The following is a 17,420-nucleotide window of genomic DNA, read 5'->3' as shown; positions in this document are numbered from 1 at the left end:
GTATTGTGAGACTTCTTACTGTGCTCCATTCCTGCCATTGGAGGAGGGGGTTAAAATTAGGCCTTAAATTTCCCTGTAATGTCGCTTAACTACATTTTTGATCTAATTCCTGTATGCCAATTTGTAGGCCCCCACTTCACTCACAGAAGGGATAGGTTGACATAAGAATAGATACATACATAGACAGTAACAGACAGATGCTTTGGTACATAAAAACAAATGACTAGAGTGAATAGAGAAGTACTTAGTTATAGACAGGCAGTGAGAGATAGATAGTTAAACATGCAAAGTTAGTTAGTGAGGTACATAAGTAGTGAGTGAGTTAGGCAGGGAGGAATAGATAATGAGATATAAAAGGTAGAGGAATTGTAATTGAAACAAATATAGATAGACAGACAGAGTACAGTATTTGTATCAGGCTAGAGAACGCTGCATGTCGATGATTGATATTTGTGAATATATGTGTCTATGAAACAATCAATGAAATGTAAAGAAATGACCAATTGCAATGATAGACTATCAAAGGAGCACAGCTATGACAAAGACAGACAGCTATGTGACAGCCTATTGAAAATTAACTCAGGTTTCTGACACACAATAAAGCAGGATCAATACTCGTCTTCATAACATCAAAAATTATTAACAAAGATATTCTAAAAAGCAGAACAACATTAAGTTTACTATAAAACATACTAAATAATGAAGTCAAGAACACAAAAGAAAATGCAGTCTGAGAAAATATATTTATCCCTTTATCCTTTTCCATTTAAAATCAATATCTAATTACATCAACAGTCACTTTCACACCACTTACTGAAATGTTACTTTAATGAAACATCATTTCTTTTCCGTATTCCTGGGAGAAAATTACTTGAGCATTGTTAATACCTAGCACTTCAACTTTTTACTTAGAACATATTGATCTAGCTTCTCTTAAAAGTGTCCATTGATGTAAAGTTATCAGCTATATGAACATATGAAACGGGAGCAGGAGCAAGCCACTCGGTCCCTTAAACCTTCTCCACTATTCAATAAGATCATGGCTGATCTGTTTGTGTTTCAAGTTCCACGTTTCCATCTACCCCCGATAATGTTAGATTTGGAATCAATCTACTTTCATCTTAAAAAATATTCAGTGATTCCCATCTCCACTTCCTTCTGAAGCAGAGTTCCAAAGTCACACAATCCCCTGACCGAATAAAAAATCTCCTCATTTCTGTCCTGTTAGGGCAACCCCTAGGTGTAAAACAATGCCTCCTAGCTCTGGGCACACTCATAAGAGGAAAGATCCTTTCCATGTTCACCTTGTCAAGGCCATTCAAGATTTTATATACTTCGTTAAAGTCACTCATGATCCTAAATTCCAGTGGAAATAAGCCCAGGCTGTCAAACCTTTTCTACCTTCTATCCCCTCAAGCTGTTTCCACATAACTCTCCTCTAAAAGGTAAATAAACCATACGCCAGAATTTTACGATCTCACCATGGCATGTCTCCCACTGGCAGATGCAGTGGGCCGTTTAAATTGCCGTTTCCTTTGGTGAGACTGTAATTCCCAGCTGGGTGTGAGAGGGCCATAAAACCTGGCCATAATTTTGGAATGATTGCATGAGGTCTAGTGCATTTTCTTTGCCTGTACTCCAGACCCATGCTTATGGTTAAAGAGAAATAGCATGTTGAATGTATTTTCATCATTATTATGAAATCACTACCAAGTTCCTTTCAGTTTTTCTCCAGTAAAAGTGAGTTCAATTGACCTCATCACTTATCTGTGCATTGTCAAAATAACTTTGACATCTTGTAATCCAATGGCTTCAAGATGCACCCTGTTCTTTCTTTTAAAGTATTACCTCACAATGACAGAATGCTTTTGAAGTATGGTCAAAAGCAATCTTTTGCTTTTCAACTTCCAGCAATGGAAATTCTTCTCATCTTATATGTATTATAACATTTTGTCCACATAGAACTTTTTGGTTAAGTTAAATTGGACCAGAATTTACCTGGAAAACAATAGAGAGGCTAATACTGCTCATGTACAAATCAGATTCAATTCACTGTACTAAGTTACAGTTCCTGGTTCAGACTTGGTGTGGATCATTAGCAATCTTCAATGTGATTTGTTAAGGAAACCCATCTGGTTCACTAATGTCCTTTAGAGAAGGAAAGCTGCTACTCTAATTGGTATGGTCTACATATGACTCCAGATCCTTGACAGTGTGGGTGACTCTTAACTACTTTCTGAATTAGCTGAACAACTCACCCATGTCAAGGGCAATTAGGGTTGGGCCATATCCCATGCAATAATAAACCATAAAATAATTTAGGAAGAACAGAGAAGACATCAGAAGTCTGGATTTTGGCCATTCATATTCGTTTTCAGATAATGGAATTTGTCAAGCATATTTCCTCAAGATTGTGTGTTAAAATTATTTTTATTCTAGGAGTGGGATTTACCTAAACCTAAAATTTAGTTGCTATACGCTCTACAGAAAATTTTGGAGTGGGAACATGGGAAGGGTGTTTTTTGCAAATGACTCAAAGCTATAACTTTGATAAACAATTTGATCAGCCAATCATTGAATAATAGAACTGAGAGAAAAGTAAGAGGTTATTCTATATCTATTGCTTTCTTAAGTAGGCAGTCTGTTGCGAATATGAAACACTCAGTGCGAGATAGAGAGTTCTTTTTCTAAGATCAATGAGACAGAGACCGTTAACTGGTTATGTATTTAACCCTTCACAGTCAGGGGCATTTATTTATTAACAAGGCAGCACAATGGCACAGTGGTTTGCTCTGCTGACCTCACAGCACCAGGGACCCAGGTTCAATTCCAGCCTTGGTCACTATCTGTGTGGAGTTTGCACTTTCTCCCCATGTCTGCGTGGATTTCCTCCAGATGCTTTGGTTTCCAATCACAGTCCAAAGGTGTGTGGATCAAGTTGATTGGCCATGCTAAATTGTCCCTACTGTGGGGTTACAGGAACTGGGCCTGGGTGGGATTGTGGTCAGTACATACTCAATGGGTTGAATGGCCTCCTTCTCTATTGTAGGGATTCTATGATTTAACTTCCTGATGTTACGTATAGTAGGAAAATAGGCCTTCCACAAAAAGACTAATTTCTAGTTATCCTTCTGTCTCCAAGTAAAATAAACCAGTTGATTGGTTTATAATTGGCTTCATGTCACTAAAGTGCTTTCAGACTGTGCTTTATATGCTCTGTCTGAGGCCAGAACTCTCCATTCACCTGACGAAGAGGGTAACCTCGAAAGCTTGTGAATTTACTATCAAATAAATCGGTTGGACTTAAGCCTGGTGTTGTCAGACTTTTTACTCCATTCCCTTTCACAGCTGACACCCGATCTCAATACATCAATCCCCTATCGTTCAACAAAGCTCCTTTACATGACCAGTTCAAATTCACCAGGAAGATTACCTTGCTTACTACGCACCACCTTTATTTACCCAGTTGTGAATCTGAAGGCATATTTCTTGCTTGCCTCATATTTAATAACAAAATTACAATGTAATCTGGTAAAGTTGTGTTTTATTGACTATGCATGATATGCTGGTGTAGTAAAAAGCTGTCCCTGCCACTGTCAGGAAGTTGACATTTTGTCTTCACTCCATTAAGCGTCCCCCTGCCTACCCTATTTTCATGTCTCAGGATGTTCACAAGATTCTATCCGCAGTATGTGGGAACTGGTGGACAACAGGGCAGCCCTGGAATGCTACATCTGCAGGGAATGTCTCTGCATTGAGTCCCTCCAATTGTTCAATTGGAGACAATCTGATACACAACGCAGAGGGAGAAGGTTTTGAACTGTTTTCTTCAGTGTATAGTTAAATCTCAGTGGGATGTGAGGCAAGGGGAATATTAGCAGGTTAGGGAGATCTAGTTGAGGTGCAGATGGAAGTCCTGCTGACATTTTTCTTATCCAACAGATACTATGTAGCTCTTGCCCATGAAGAAAACAATGCCACAGCAAGTCAGACTCCGAGTAATCTGTAACACGTCATGTCCACTTCAAGGAGATTAAGTAATACTTTGATGAATTGAAACCATAAAATAAAACCTGAGTATCCCTACTGGCCTGGCAAATTTAACCAATTAATAGCTGAACCATAAAGACTAAGAAGGTCCAGATTTGATTTCTAGTTTCTGCTCAGTTAGCTGTTCTCAGTTGGGATGGCATCATGGACATTAAATTTGTCATCAATGCCTGAGGATGGGTTGGCAGCATTGGTCAGCCTTTTCGCTTCTTTAGTAAGACATCAAAACCAAGCTAAAATTTATATGTTTTGTCACAGGGAAGCTGCGTCACGCTGCTGTTCAATGATCCTAATCTAGTATTGGACAACTTGCTGAAACTCACTGTCTGGGCTTTATAATAGCAGTCAGTCAAGTTTTTACTGAGAGTGATTGGCACTCAAAACCAGACTTCAGCTGAATGCCTTCAGAGGAAAAATTCAGCAACCAAAAAAGTATACATGATCAGAATTAATTCCACCTTGGCACTGACATAAACAAGGCCCACCTCAATGGTAAATCTAACACTGGTACAGATTGAAACAAGTGGATGCCTGCCAGGATAAATTGCTTCTTCCTACCACCCGTCACTTTCCTCATCTCCCCAGCAGGTATTATGTTCAACAAATCTGTTTGCCTGCACGTGCAACATTTACTGTGCTCACAGATGTAGCAAAGGCACTTTTGTTCCAAACACAAACATGAGCATTCGTGAAGTGTCTTAGCAATATAAGCAGGGCAGTCCCACTAAACTGGCATGTATCCATGCATGGACTTTCAGTTGGCAGTAACACTGAAAAGCCAGCACTCCAATGTCAATTTCTTACTGGCATCCAAAAGCTCAGTTCAGAACCATCCAGGCAGTATTACTGTGCCAGCTTTTCTGCTGCCCTGTCATCTCTGCTACTGGACTCCTCAGATAACTTGGTGCATATTATGATACAAAGATGACAACCTAATTTCTGCTTTGAATACATGGTTCTGACACATGGATGGAGATTTAACACAAGGATCTATTTGCACTGACATTTCTAAGCACATCAGACAGAACAAAAATGTGGCTTAAGTTCAGGCTGTATTACAAAAACTGATCTATTCAAGATGCTGCTAACAGACAAAGGATTTTGTTAGCTTACAGAACTGGCATGATGGTGACAGATGCAGTGCTTAGAATCAGAAACAAATTGCTACGCGACACATAATCCCCTTTCACTTATTAAGTGACTTGCAAGCCATAACCTTGGGTTTGATGCCGAGATGACAGGCAGCTCAATCATACAGTGCAGAAGAGGCCATTCAGCCCATTGAGGCTGTGCTGACTCTCGGAAAGAGCATCCCACCCAGCCCCAACCCCACCCTATCCCTGCATAATGCACATTTACCATGGCCAATCTACCTAACCTACGTATCTTTGGACACTAAGGGGCAATTTAGCATGGCCAATTCACCCAACCTGCACACTCATTAAATATAAGGAACATGCCTCCAATATATTGTACAAACACCTACTGTCTTTTGTATGGTGCAGATACCATGGTATGTAACTGCCCTACTCTGAAGAGAGAGGCCATTGCATTAACATATTTAAGTTCAACTCCCACTGCACAATTCACTGTTTCAACATGGGTTTCCCTGGGGTTGGAAAATCTGGGAATGAAATAAAAGCAGGCACTGAACTCTCATCCTCAAACAGCAATGGAAGCAAAGCCTTTGAATATTTTTAAGACAGAGCTGGATAACTTATTGATTAACAAAGGGGTGATAGGTTATTGGGGGTAAGCAGGAATGTACGGCTGAGGTTACAATCAGGTCAGCTACGATCTTACTGAATGCAGGAGCAGTCTTGAAGGGCCAAGTGGCCTACTCATGCTCCAATTTATTTTGTAGATCCAGTGCCAGCTCCCCAAGGTAAGTGCCTTTTCCAGAACTACAAACAGGGCAGAAGGAGCAGGAATGCTCTCTGGGAGAGTTCAGCCTTCTTCCTGTTGCTCACAGTCACTCTCTCCCTCCTGCCATGATTTCCCACTTCAGCACCAATGATTAATCTCTCTCCTGTTCCCCATTAACCTCCAACTTTCCAGCTTCTTTAGCAATTTTCAGCCTTTCCCATCTTGCTCCATGTTGACCTGCAAATATCCTGATCATGGTTTCCTCAAATTATCAATGATATGATCCTCTTATGCAATAAAACAATGTCCCTGCTGCAAGTTATTGCGACAGCCGTCTTCATTCTTGTGTTTCTGTGAAAGATTTTTATTGAAGTAGATCTTAGGAGCAGACACATGGCAGCAGCACATAACTATGGCAAGACAGTTGTGCAGTAGGGATTGCCTTTCCAAAACCCAAATATCCCCTTTCTGATATATAAAAAAAAACCATCTCCTTTTTCCCAGCGAACAAAAGCCACATTTGTATGTACAATCCTGTGAGTTGCTCAAGTTACTCTCCATGCACCCATTGTCTACTAGCCAGTTCCTGTACTGCATTTCACATATAGGACAGAATTTTCCCATCCACGATCCATGATTCCCATGGCGGGCAGGACACAGATCATGCAAAGGTCCATTACCTCAGATGGGATTTTCTGGTCATGGAGCGAACGTGGCTGGAACATCCCGCCCAGTCTTTAAACAACACAGGTCTCTTAATGGAGCATTTGCAAATTGATGTCGCTGTTCTTCAGGGTGACGTTTAAGATTTTAAAGTTTAGAAAGCTTGAAGTTTATTTACTAGTGTCACAAGTAGGCTTACATTAACACTGCAATGAAGTTGCTGTAAAAAATCTCCTTGTCACCACTCTCCAGTGTCTGCTTGGGTACACTGAAGGAGAATGTAGCATGACCAATATATCCAACCAGCTTGTCTTTCAGGCTGTGGGAGGAAACCAGAGAAGAAACTCATGCAGACATGGCAACATTTCCAAAGTTCTTTGTCCAGAAAGTGTCACCGCCATGCCTTGTGTTGCCTTGGTAACTTGTTGTTCCATTTTGATTGTTAGGGACTAATAGACTTCTGTGATTGATGGTAGTTCTGTTCTGAGTACAGCTGGTAAGGTCCCTCGTCCCCCACCACCGAATTGTTGTGAAGGAGCTGATTAGCTAGTTGAGCACATATGTCTGTAGTTGGATATCTGAGATTTTTTTCAACACCACCCTCGAGTTGCCAACTGTACAATTGTGGATCATTCTTTTATCCTGGTACCTGAAATTTGTTTGGTCAGATCTTGTGCCGTTTAGTTCACTGAAACTTCAGTTTATTGTGGGTTTTTAAGGCGTAGACTCAACTGGAATCTTGCCCTTCAACTCAGCTCTGATATGAAGATTTCCCTGTAGAATAATGACCCTTGGATCATGCATGTCATTGCACTGATGTGGTCGAAAATCCTTGTGTGGTTTATTTGAATATCATCTCCCTCTCTCTGGCATCTTCTGCATCTTTCTTCGATGTTTTTGGCTGCCCTCCCTTTGGTGTCTTTTTGTCGCCAATTGTGTTTGTACAGGGTTACCAGCCCTGCCTCCAATTGAGAGGAGTGGCTGTTGCATCATTTAGATCTGGAACTCAAGACTTCCCTTCTTGCCCTAGCATTGGGCCACCAGAAAAACATATCCTCTCAGTACAAGTCTCAAGCAATCACATAGACTTAATCTTACTTCTAGGGGTTTTATTTTCAGATTGCCATGTTCAGCCACTTTGCACAGGTCCTTACTGAGAAAGAGCAGTGCAGTGGCACAGTGGTTAGAACTGCTGCCACACAGCGCTAGGGACCAGGGTTCAATTTTGGCTTTGGATGACTGTCTGTGTGACGTATGCAAGTTCTCCCCGTGTCTGTGTGGGTTTCCTCCAGTGCTTTGGTTTTCTCCCAGATCTGTAGGCTAGACGGATTAGCCAAGCTAAATTGCCCCTTAGCGTCCCAAGATGTGTAGTGTAGGCCTGGGTAAGATGGTCTGAAAGAGTCTGTGCACTGTAAGGGTTCAATGGGCAGGATTTTATGGCCTCTATCGAGTGAGACTGAGAATTCCTGTCCAGGGTCAACAGATATTTCTGTTGTTTGCTCTTCACCTGTTCCGATTCTATGAAGAGCTATTCATAAAAATAAGCCAAATTGTTCTTTTGACATCAGTTAAACGGATATGAACAACATTTTAAACTCAGTTGAAACAATTTATTTATTGTTTCAAATAGCTGTTTGCCCTTCATATTTCCTCTCATATTTTTCCTTTCTGTGGTTAGCTTTCCGTCCTTGGAGCATTTTATCACAAGTCGGAGTGGCTCCTTCAATACCTCATCCAGATTAAATTCTTCTTGCAAAACCCAGGCAGGGTGCTGGGGGATATTATGCCATGATGGCTAACCCAATTGTTTGTACCTGTTCCATGTGGTTTTCGTGCAGGTATACATCCAGAAGGAATCACTGGTTTCAAAGAAAGATCTTTCCTCAGCTAAATTATCCCCATGGCTTTTAATAAGGGTATTCTTCAGGGAAAATAAGGTGACTTGCTGAATTCCCTGTTTCATCGCAGCAACTTTGCGGATGAACCTGGGGGCTTTGCTGGTCTACATAGCTTAATACCACAGCATAAAATAAACTCTACTTCCTCAATTAACCACATAAGAAAACCAGTCTTAGCATTAATCTACAATGAACTGCTTGTACGTTGCTCAAAAGGTCCAAATAATAAAAGTACAGTGTGGGATTTTACAGCCTCACTCGTCCCAAAATCATAAATAATTCCGCCCAAGATCAACTGATCTTTCCATGGTCTAACCCTCGCCAGCTCCAATTCCCGTGGCAGGCGGAATAGTAAAATTCAGGCCACGATGTCTACTGCATCTCATGGATTGTTACAAGACTGAATTATAACATTGTTAACACTCACATGTGCTGGGAAGCATTGGGGAAGAGGTTGGAGAATTGTGGAGCTGAGTCCTCTGGCCCATGGGGTGCTGCATGACTGATCAACATCATAACCGGTCTGTGTGGATAAATCTTCTTGGATAATTTAAAGTAATCAATGCTGTCATTTGTCATCAAATCCGTCAGGTAATCCTATCAAAACAGAAATATAAAGTAAGAGTTAAATTTGCAAAGAAATATTTTTTGAACAAAGCACAATGAGAAAATTCTCAGTTTCGAAGTTTTTCCTTCCATACTGTTGAGACTCTCTTCATTGCTCAAACTAGGGAAGGATTTTTGGGTCTCAACTCTATGCCACATCTTCATCAACCACCCAACACTTCCTCCATAATTAGATCTCTTAATTTGGCTGGTGTATTTCTTGGCACCCAGTTATTGGTAAGGTAGTGGCAGGAAACCTCAAGGATAGAATTTCAGAGGTTGTCCCAAAGTGGCTGCAGGAGCAGTCACTATTGAGAAAGGTAGGTAAACGGTACTGAGGCAAAAATATGTTTTGTGTGTTTAGACCAGAGGAAAAATTTGGACATATTTGGTAGCTGAAACAGATGAAGAATTTGAGTTTTTAATAACCTATTTAAAATAAACAGGATGGTACCTGGGTTAAAATAGTAAACAGAGGACTGATATACAAGTATTGAGCAGACTACGCCGAGATCAGGACCCCCATGTCAGGTGCATTTTTGGGTCCTGGCCTTGCGTTTCTGTTAGCATTTTACACCCAATATGATTGTGGACAAAATGTTCAGCTAGTTGCCAGTGTGTTTGCTCACCATTCAACCAAGGTGGGCAGGTGGGTTCTGAAGGGTGGAAGGTCAACAGAAGCCCCTTCAGCACTGAGAGAGAGTGCCAATGCTACAATCAAAGGTACTCACTACTGAAGGGTGTAAGAGGTAAAAGGAGCACCTCTAGGTGGAGTCATTCCCTCGGAACTTAAAACATTTCTTCAATAGAAGAGGCCACAGCTGCCAGGGAGCCACCATGGAGGAGGAATCCCTTCAGAGGGCAGCCTGTGACTGCAACTGTGGCCATTTATCAGCTGCAACTTCTTGGGGGAGGTGCAGCGTAAGGCTTGTTTTAAAAAGTCAACCAGAATATTGCCCCCACCAATCTCGAAACTGACGCCAGGAGGCTGCACCCATCCATGACCAGGTTCCAGCTACCATGGGAAGCTCATCTGGAAAATTCCAATTGGTGATGAGAGGGGAGCATTATAAAGTTCAGTAATATGCCCGATTGGCTCTTTACTGCTAATGGATACAGCTATTGCTCGTTTCCCACCGGAACCATGTTCCAAAATTAGCCTGGAGCAGGAAAATGCCAACGGCTGCCGGCCAGGGCTGGGAAGTTGTGGGCGCAACAGTCACTGATCCCATCTCCTCCCACGCTCAAAAATTCTGCCCATTAAAAGTTGATCTGTTCATATTGGCAACATTAATTTCTGGGCTAATTTTTCAATGGTCTAACATCTTAGTAAGTAGAGAAGGTCAGAAGGCTATCGCTTCAGGGGGAGCTTTTATATTCGACACAAGAATATTAAAATGGGCACTGGAGTGTATTTTTAGATGAATAATCAAGATAAGGCCAGATTTCTTTTTCCTGGAGCAGTGACTCCAGGGAATTCTTTGAAAGACTTTTGAAGCCTCCCTAAACTTTCCTCAAGAACACATGAATGATATGGCCTGTCAAGCCTGCTCTGCTATTCAATGTCATCACTGATCCTGGGTTCCAAGCCCATTTTCTCACCTGCTTGCCATATCCCTTAATTCCCTGAGACCCCAAAGATCTGTCCATCCCAGCCTTAAATGTAATCATCCACAACCCTCAGGGATAGAAGATTCCAAAGGTTCATTTGAGTGAAGTAATTACTCCTTATGTCAGTCCTAACTGATTGATCCCTTATCCTGAAACTGCAGGAACGTGAAGTGTTTCCCGCTGTAGAAGCAGGTGGGACAACATGTCAAATCTTCCAACCGCCACGTAATTAATTACACACAACATATGCAGTGATAGGGCAGGCCTGAATGGTCTGCCATAGTGTCTGGGTGCCATATTGAAAAGATGCTCAACATCACTGACCCACTATTGAAGGAAGAAGGTGGACCTCCTTAAGATGAAGATTGATCTCCAGGAACATTCTGAAACTGGAACATGAACCACCTCCAGAACACCAAATCTGGAAATTCCACCTGAAAGTGTTCCCTTGACCCGCTGCCGTGGTATTCCAGGGTTCAGGGTTGCGGGCAGCCTCCATCCTAAACTCTGGGGGTAGCTCCAGGCATTTCTCAGGTGAGTATGAACATTCACATGTCATTTTGTTCCAAACGTGATCATGCTGGCGTGTTCTCTCGCCAGCATTGTGGATCATTGAGTGGGGCTGGGCAGGGTAAGGGGGTCAGGTCTTCATCTGTGTTCCATTAATGGGATACAAATGAGATTCACACCAACCTCCCGCTGGTTTTCTCACCCACCATGAAGGATACCAACGGCAGATCCTGTTGCAAATTCAGGCTAGCATGAAACTGATTTCTGGACCTTCAACCGGATTCTCCCCCACCCCCCAATGCCTCATATTGAACCCATCAGTAAGGGCAATGGGAGAATTCCGCTTGAAGTTTCTAAAGAGTGACAAGCAGATGAGGAAGATTACTATCAAGTTTTAGGAGAAAAAAGTGATGATTTAGTTTTTCATTCTCCTCTTCACACATCAGACGAGAAAATTGCAAATGGAAGACAACCTTGTCCATCAAATAATGTTAAGAAAACTTTTGCTTGCACCATAAATTGTATCAAGAAGTAAGTTAATACCTACTTCATGAATCCATGCACCTTTAAAGACATGACTTCAATAGTTTATCTATGTTCTAATAGTTAATTTGAACTGAAGGAACCTACCATTTGAATGTTTTCCTGCAGATTATTAACAGGACTGCTTATGCGTCTGTGCTAAATAATGCAGCAGTTACTTTGCTGACCTATATTCTAGTGCTGAAATGTAGGGCATTAATCATTTTCCTACCCACCCACTATAGTTCTGAAATTCTGCAGTACAAATTAAATTGCAGCTGAAGTAGTTGTCAGGTGTAATGTCACACAGGATAAGAGTAGAGTTGTACGACCAGTGTTATTGTTGTGGTTATCAGCTGGAATCTCTGCAACAAGTGTCAGCCAGACTCTCAATGGCCATATTACAATTTGACTCCAGTGTGTGTCGAAGTCAAGTGTGCAAAATGCTTTTCAGGTGGCTTTTGCTTGGGATACATACAAGGTGAAATACAACCCCAGTCAAATATGAAATAAGATTTGTAAAATCTTCAGGTCATCTGTTGGAAGTCTTGGTACTTCAATTTAGCCCTGAGTTTTTAATATGATGAAATTTAGACAGTGCCATCTGTAATCTGGTATGATCAAGATATACATGCATGCACTACCTGATGGTCAATTGCATAATTACAATATAGCTACTCTCTGATGTGCCCAGAACTCTACATCTACCAATTTCATGATATAATGTTAATCTTTGAATAACCTCAATATATATCTATATTTAAGCACATGTATTCACACACTGCTATGTACACAGTAATTTCTGAAAACATAATTATGTTCAATCACTGTAGTATTCTGTATATATGACTGAATCAGTCAGTAAGAGAAGAATGACTTGAGGGTACTGTTTCCGAGATGCTTGATGGTTGATATTCATAGAATCACTCAGCATAGAAGAGGCCCTTCAGGCTATCAAGTATGCACCGACACATTAGAAACACCTGGAAGTCCCACCTAATCCTATCTGCCAGCATTCGGCCCATAGCCCTGAATGTTATGATGCGTCAGGTGCTCTCCAGGTCCTTTTTAAAGGATGAGAGGCATCTGGCATCTACCACCCTCCCAGGCAGCGCATTCCAGACCATCATCACCCTCTGGATGAAAAGGTTTTTCCTCACATCTCCCTTAAACATCCTGCCCCTCAGCTTGAACCTATGTTCCCTTGTGACTGACCTTTCAACTAAGGGGAATAGCTGCTCCTTATCCAGTCTGTCCATGCCTCTCATAATCTTGTACACCATGATCAGGTCACCCCTCAGCCTTCTCTGCTTCAACAAAAACAACACAAGCCGATCCAAACTCTCTTCATAACTTAAATGTTCCATCCCAGATTGGCCCAAGATTTTCCTGCAATCCTGAGATGTATGACTTTGACTGTAACTGCAGCCAACAATGTTCGTCCATATTTTCTGACATATTGTGAAAGAATATTGAACAGCAGTTGCCATTTCTGCCCACTCCCAATAATCCATGCATTAACTGCATGGTAATGTTGGGCCTGATTTTACCATTTTGATTCTAAGTGCTGAATTTCGGCATGATTTGGATCTGACTTGTAAACCCTGTTCTCCAGCGCCCCCATACGCACTCTGCTTTAAAAAAAAAAGCAGTGATTCTGAATCGCGCTGTACAAGCCTGTGGGTGGGGCTTATCTTGCCCAAAATACTACTGCTTCTATCGGAGCCTTCAACTGCGCATGCGCAGTGAGAAACAATTTGAAAAACGCTCCCCTGTCACATCACTCCTGGGTTGCAAAAAGCAGGAGCAATGGCCCCACAGACATTGCCCCAACCCCACCACATAACTATCCCCCTGATCCATCCACCCACCCCGCTACCCAGACCGAGCGTGACCCCCTGTCCCACGTCCATGGGTACATTAAGTATTAAAATTGTCTTTTAATCCAAATCTCAAGTGCACCACCCCCACCAGGTCAATGGTTTGCTGATGAAACTGCTCACCCGGCTTCCATTTAAAGCTCGTTATCAAACTGAGTGCAGACACTCCATGAGTTTGCTCAGCATGTTCTTTATAGTCTTGGACCAAGTTACATAGTCTTTTATTTGTTTCAGACATACAAATTAGGCCATTCAATCCTGGTCCACCTTTCAATAAGAACATGGCTGAACTTATTGTAACTTCAACCCCACACTCTTGCCTACCCCCAATAACCTTTAACCTCCTGGTTCACCAAGAATCTTATTGCACTCAGTCTTAAACATATTCAAAGAAACTACCTCCACTACCTTTTGAGGAAGTGTTCCAGAGACTCACCACCCTCAGAGGAAACATTTCTCCTCATCTCTATCTTAAATGAGTGACCCCTAGTATTTAAACAGTCACTCCTGTTTCTAGATTCTCTAACACGAGGAAACATCCTCTCCACGTCCACCCTAACAATACCTCTCAGGATTTGAAAAGTTTTAATCGAGTCACCTCTTATTCTTCTGAGCTCTAGTGGATATAAATCCAGCCTCTCCAACCTTTCCTCAGAAGGTAACCAAACCATTTCTTATATTAATCTAGTAAACCTTGTCTGAGCTGCTTCAAATGCACTTAACATCATTCCTTAAATAAGGAGACCAATACTGTACACAATACTCCAGATGTGGTCTTACCAATGCCCTGTGCAACTGAAGCATGATCTCCCTACTTTGCAATCAATTACCCTCCCTATAAATGATAACATTCTATTATCTTTCCTAATTGATTGCTGTACCTATATACTCGCCTTTCGTGATTCATGTACTCGGACAATCAGATCCCTCTGCACTTCAGAGCTTTGCAATCTCTCGCCATTTAGATAATAAGCTTCACTTTTATTCTTCCTGCCAAAATTCATAATTTCACAATTGTCTACGTTATACTCCATTTGCCAGTTTTCCCCAAACACTTAACCTTTGTTGCCTCCTTATGTCCTCTTTCTAATTTACTTTCTGTCTTTGGGTTTTCAGCAGATTTAGCAATCATATCTTCAGCCCCTTCATTAAAGTCATCTATATAATTTGAAAAAATGGAGGCCTCAGCACTAATCCCTGTGGCACACCATTCATCATAACCTGCCAACCAGAAAAAGATCAATATATGTTAACTGTTAGTTAGCCAATCATCAATCCATGCCACTATGGTACCCCCATGAGCTTTTATTTTAAAAAAGGATCTTTGAAATGGCAGCTTATCAAACACCTTCTGGAAATCTAAGTACAATACATCCACTGGGTTTCCCTGTATCCACAACACATCTGACATCTTCAAAGAGCTTATCCATTGACTATACTTTATTTGAGAAGTCCATCTATAGAATCTGACAATGCAGAAAGAGGCCATTTGGCTCTTAGAGTCTGCACTGACCACAATTACGCCCAGACCCTATCCCCATAACCCCCATGCTAACTAGAGATAATCTCCTGACACTGAGGAGCAATTTGGCATGGCCAATCCATCTAACCTCACACATCTTCGGACTGTGGGAGAAAACTGGAGCATCAGGAGGAAATCCACTCAGACATGGGGAGCATGTGCAAATTCTACAGAGACAGTGACCCAAGCCAGGAATCGAATCCGGGTCCCTGGTACTGTGAGGCAGCCGTGCTAACCACTGTGCCACCATGCCATCCCATATGCAAGAAAGGAAAAAATGCAAGGCTGCCAGTGTTGTACACATAAATGTGCTGAGCAAGTACTGCGCACTTAAATGATAGAAAAATATAAAAAGGTTGATTACTCTGAGTTTATGAAATCACAAATGAGAGAAATGCCTGATAGATTTTTATTTTTCCCCTGATCAGATTAAGGTTGCCTCTTGGGTTAAAAATCCTATTTAAATAATGCAGATATACCATTATTCAAACTGTTTTTGCATCTCTGGCTTCATTGCCAAGAAATTTGGCTTTGTGCAGTGTTGCTGTTTCCAATCTTATGGCTCTGTCAGACTATTTTGTTAACATTACCCAGGCGTACGACAGTAATTAGACAAGTAAATCAATGGAAAAGCATGCTTAAGTGAGGAGAGAAAGCATGCAATAAACGAGAGAACTTATGCTGAAACGAAAATATGATTTTGACTTCACTCATGTTGGGCGGCACAGTGGTTATCACTGCTGCCTCACAGCGCCAGAGACCTGGGTTCAATTCCAGCTTCGGGTCACTGTTTGTGTGGCGTATGCACATTCTCCCCTGTGTCTGCATGGGTTTCCTCTAAGTGCTCCAGTTTCCTCCCACAGTCCAGAGATGTGTGGTTTAGGTGGATTGGCCGTGCCAAAATGTCCATTAGTGTCAGGAGGACTAGCAGGGTGAATACATGGGATTGCGGGGATGGAACCTGGGTGGGATTGTTGTCAGTACAGGCTTGATGGGCGGCTGGTAGGGATTTTATGATTCTATGAAATACAGAGGTCAGTTCAATCTGGAAAAACAAGTGACACATTCCTGCCCATCATTTTACTTGGGAACCTCATGACATTTTAACAGATGTGATATATAAAGTGCGATATAAGACACATCCAGCGAGTCTTTTGTAGAATTTAAAGAAGAATTTTGTAATAATGTGGTCCCACTGTATTCAGAGAAATCTACCTCATGTTTGGAGGTGGGACAGTAAGGCTGTCCCAAATTTTGGTGACACTGGTCCCATCTGAGTTTATTTTTAAATTTTCTCTTTAGTAATGGGGTCACTGTATAAGTACAAAGACATTTGTGGCTGAGTGTCAGCAATTTTAATAAGAATAAGGAGAAAAGCTTATCTTAGTGGTTTAAAGCAAGAACATTTGTTGGGCAGTTAATTATTTAAATTTCATTTATTGAAAATTATGTAGACATCATGCTTCCAGGATGAATATCTCATGGTGTTTACCAAGTATAACACACAGCCATTTTATTAATCTCAGCCACATGCTGTGACATTTAATTAAAACTAAATATTTGTATTTATCTGCTTCTACTTCTTAAACAGTTTGATGCTGAAGCTCTTCAAGATGACTTTAGGGTTATGACCACAGAATCCCTACAGTGCAGACAGAGGCCATTCAGCCCATCAAGTCTGCATCGACTCTCTAAAAGTGCATCCCACCCAGGCCCTCACTTGCACCCTATCCCGGTAACCCTGCGCATCTACCGTGGTTAATCCACCTAACCCGCACATCTTTGGAGCTTGGGAGGAAACTGGAGCAGCCGGAGGAAAACCACACAGACATGGGGAGAATGTGCAAACTCCACACAGACAGTCACCTGAGGCCAGAATTGAACCCCGGTCCCTGGCGCTGTGAGGCAGCAGTGCTAACCACTGTGCCACCCCAACTAGGACAGAACAGAATTTCTCTCTGCCCCATTCCAGAAGTCAGAATTAGGGGCATCATTGACTTTTCAGTGAGTGCCTAAGACATTATTGGCACAACTTTCTGCAACATAAGTAGGACAGCTGTACAAGGTCTTAAAAAGGATTCCAAATCTCTCATTTTGTATATGCTGATTTGTCAATGGGAAATTGATTGTCCAGTGCAGAAAAAACTGATCTTTGTAAATTTTCAACAGGATCAGATCCGAGCAAGCAATTACGCTGGCTTTACATTGGAAAACATTTTGCCGGGGTTAATGGAAATGGAAATGACAACAATTCTGATGGAAATCATTCTCCGAATTGGATCTTTTCTTGTG

The 17,420-nt window shown here is 41.6% G+C and overlaps 1 protein-coding gene across 5 annotated transcripts in view; it reads right to left on the bottom strand.

The window, feature by feature from the left end:
• Nucleotides 1–17,420, bottom strand: part of LOC145353929 (extracellular sulfatase Sulf-2-like) — a 318,430-nt gene that overhangs the window by 75,895 nt on the left and 225,115 nt on the right. For all 5 annotated transcript variants that reach the window (XM_080204931.1, XM_080204936.1, XM_080204933.1 and 2 more), the window contains one exon: nucleotides 8,905–9,074. In XM_080204931.1, coding sequence (XP_080061057.1) covers nucleotides 8,905–9,074 — 170 coding nt within the window. The remainder of the gene's footprint in view (nucleotides 1–8,904; nucleotides 9,075–17,420) is intronic.

This window comes from Carcharhinus amblyrhynchos, chromosome 16, assembly GCF_965287045.1.
Source record: "Carcharhinus amblyrhynchos chromosome 16, sCarAmb.v2.hapA, whole genome shotgun sequence".
Lineage (NCBI taxonomy): Eukaryota > Metazoa > Chordata > Chondrichthyes > Carcharhiniformes > Carcharhinidae > Carcharhinus > Carcharhinus amblyrhynchos.
The sequence above is the reverse complement of the archived record's forward strand: the minus strand, read 5'-3'. Positions and strand labels throughout refer to the sequence as shown.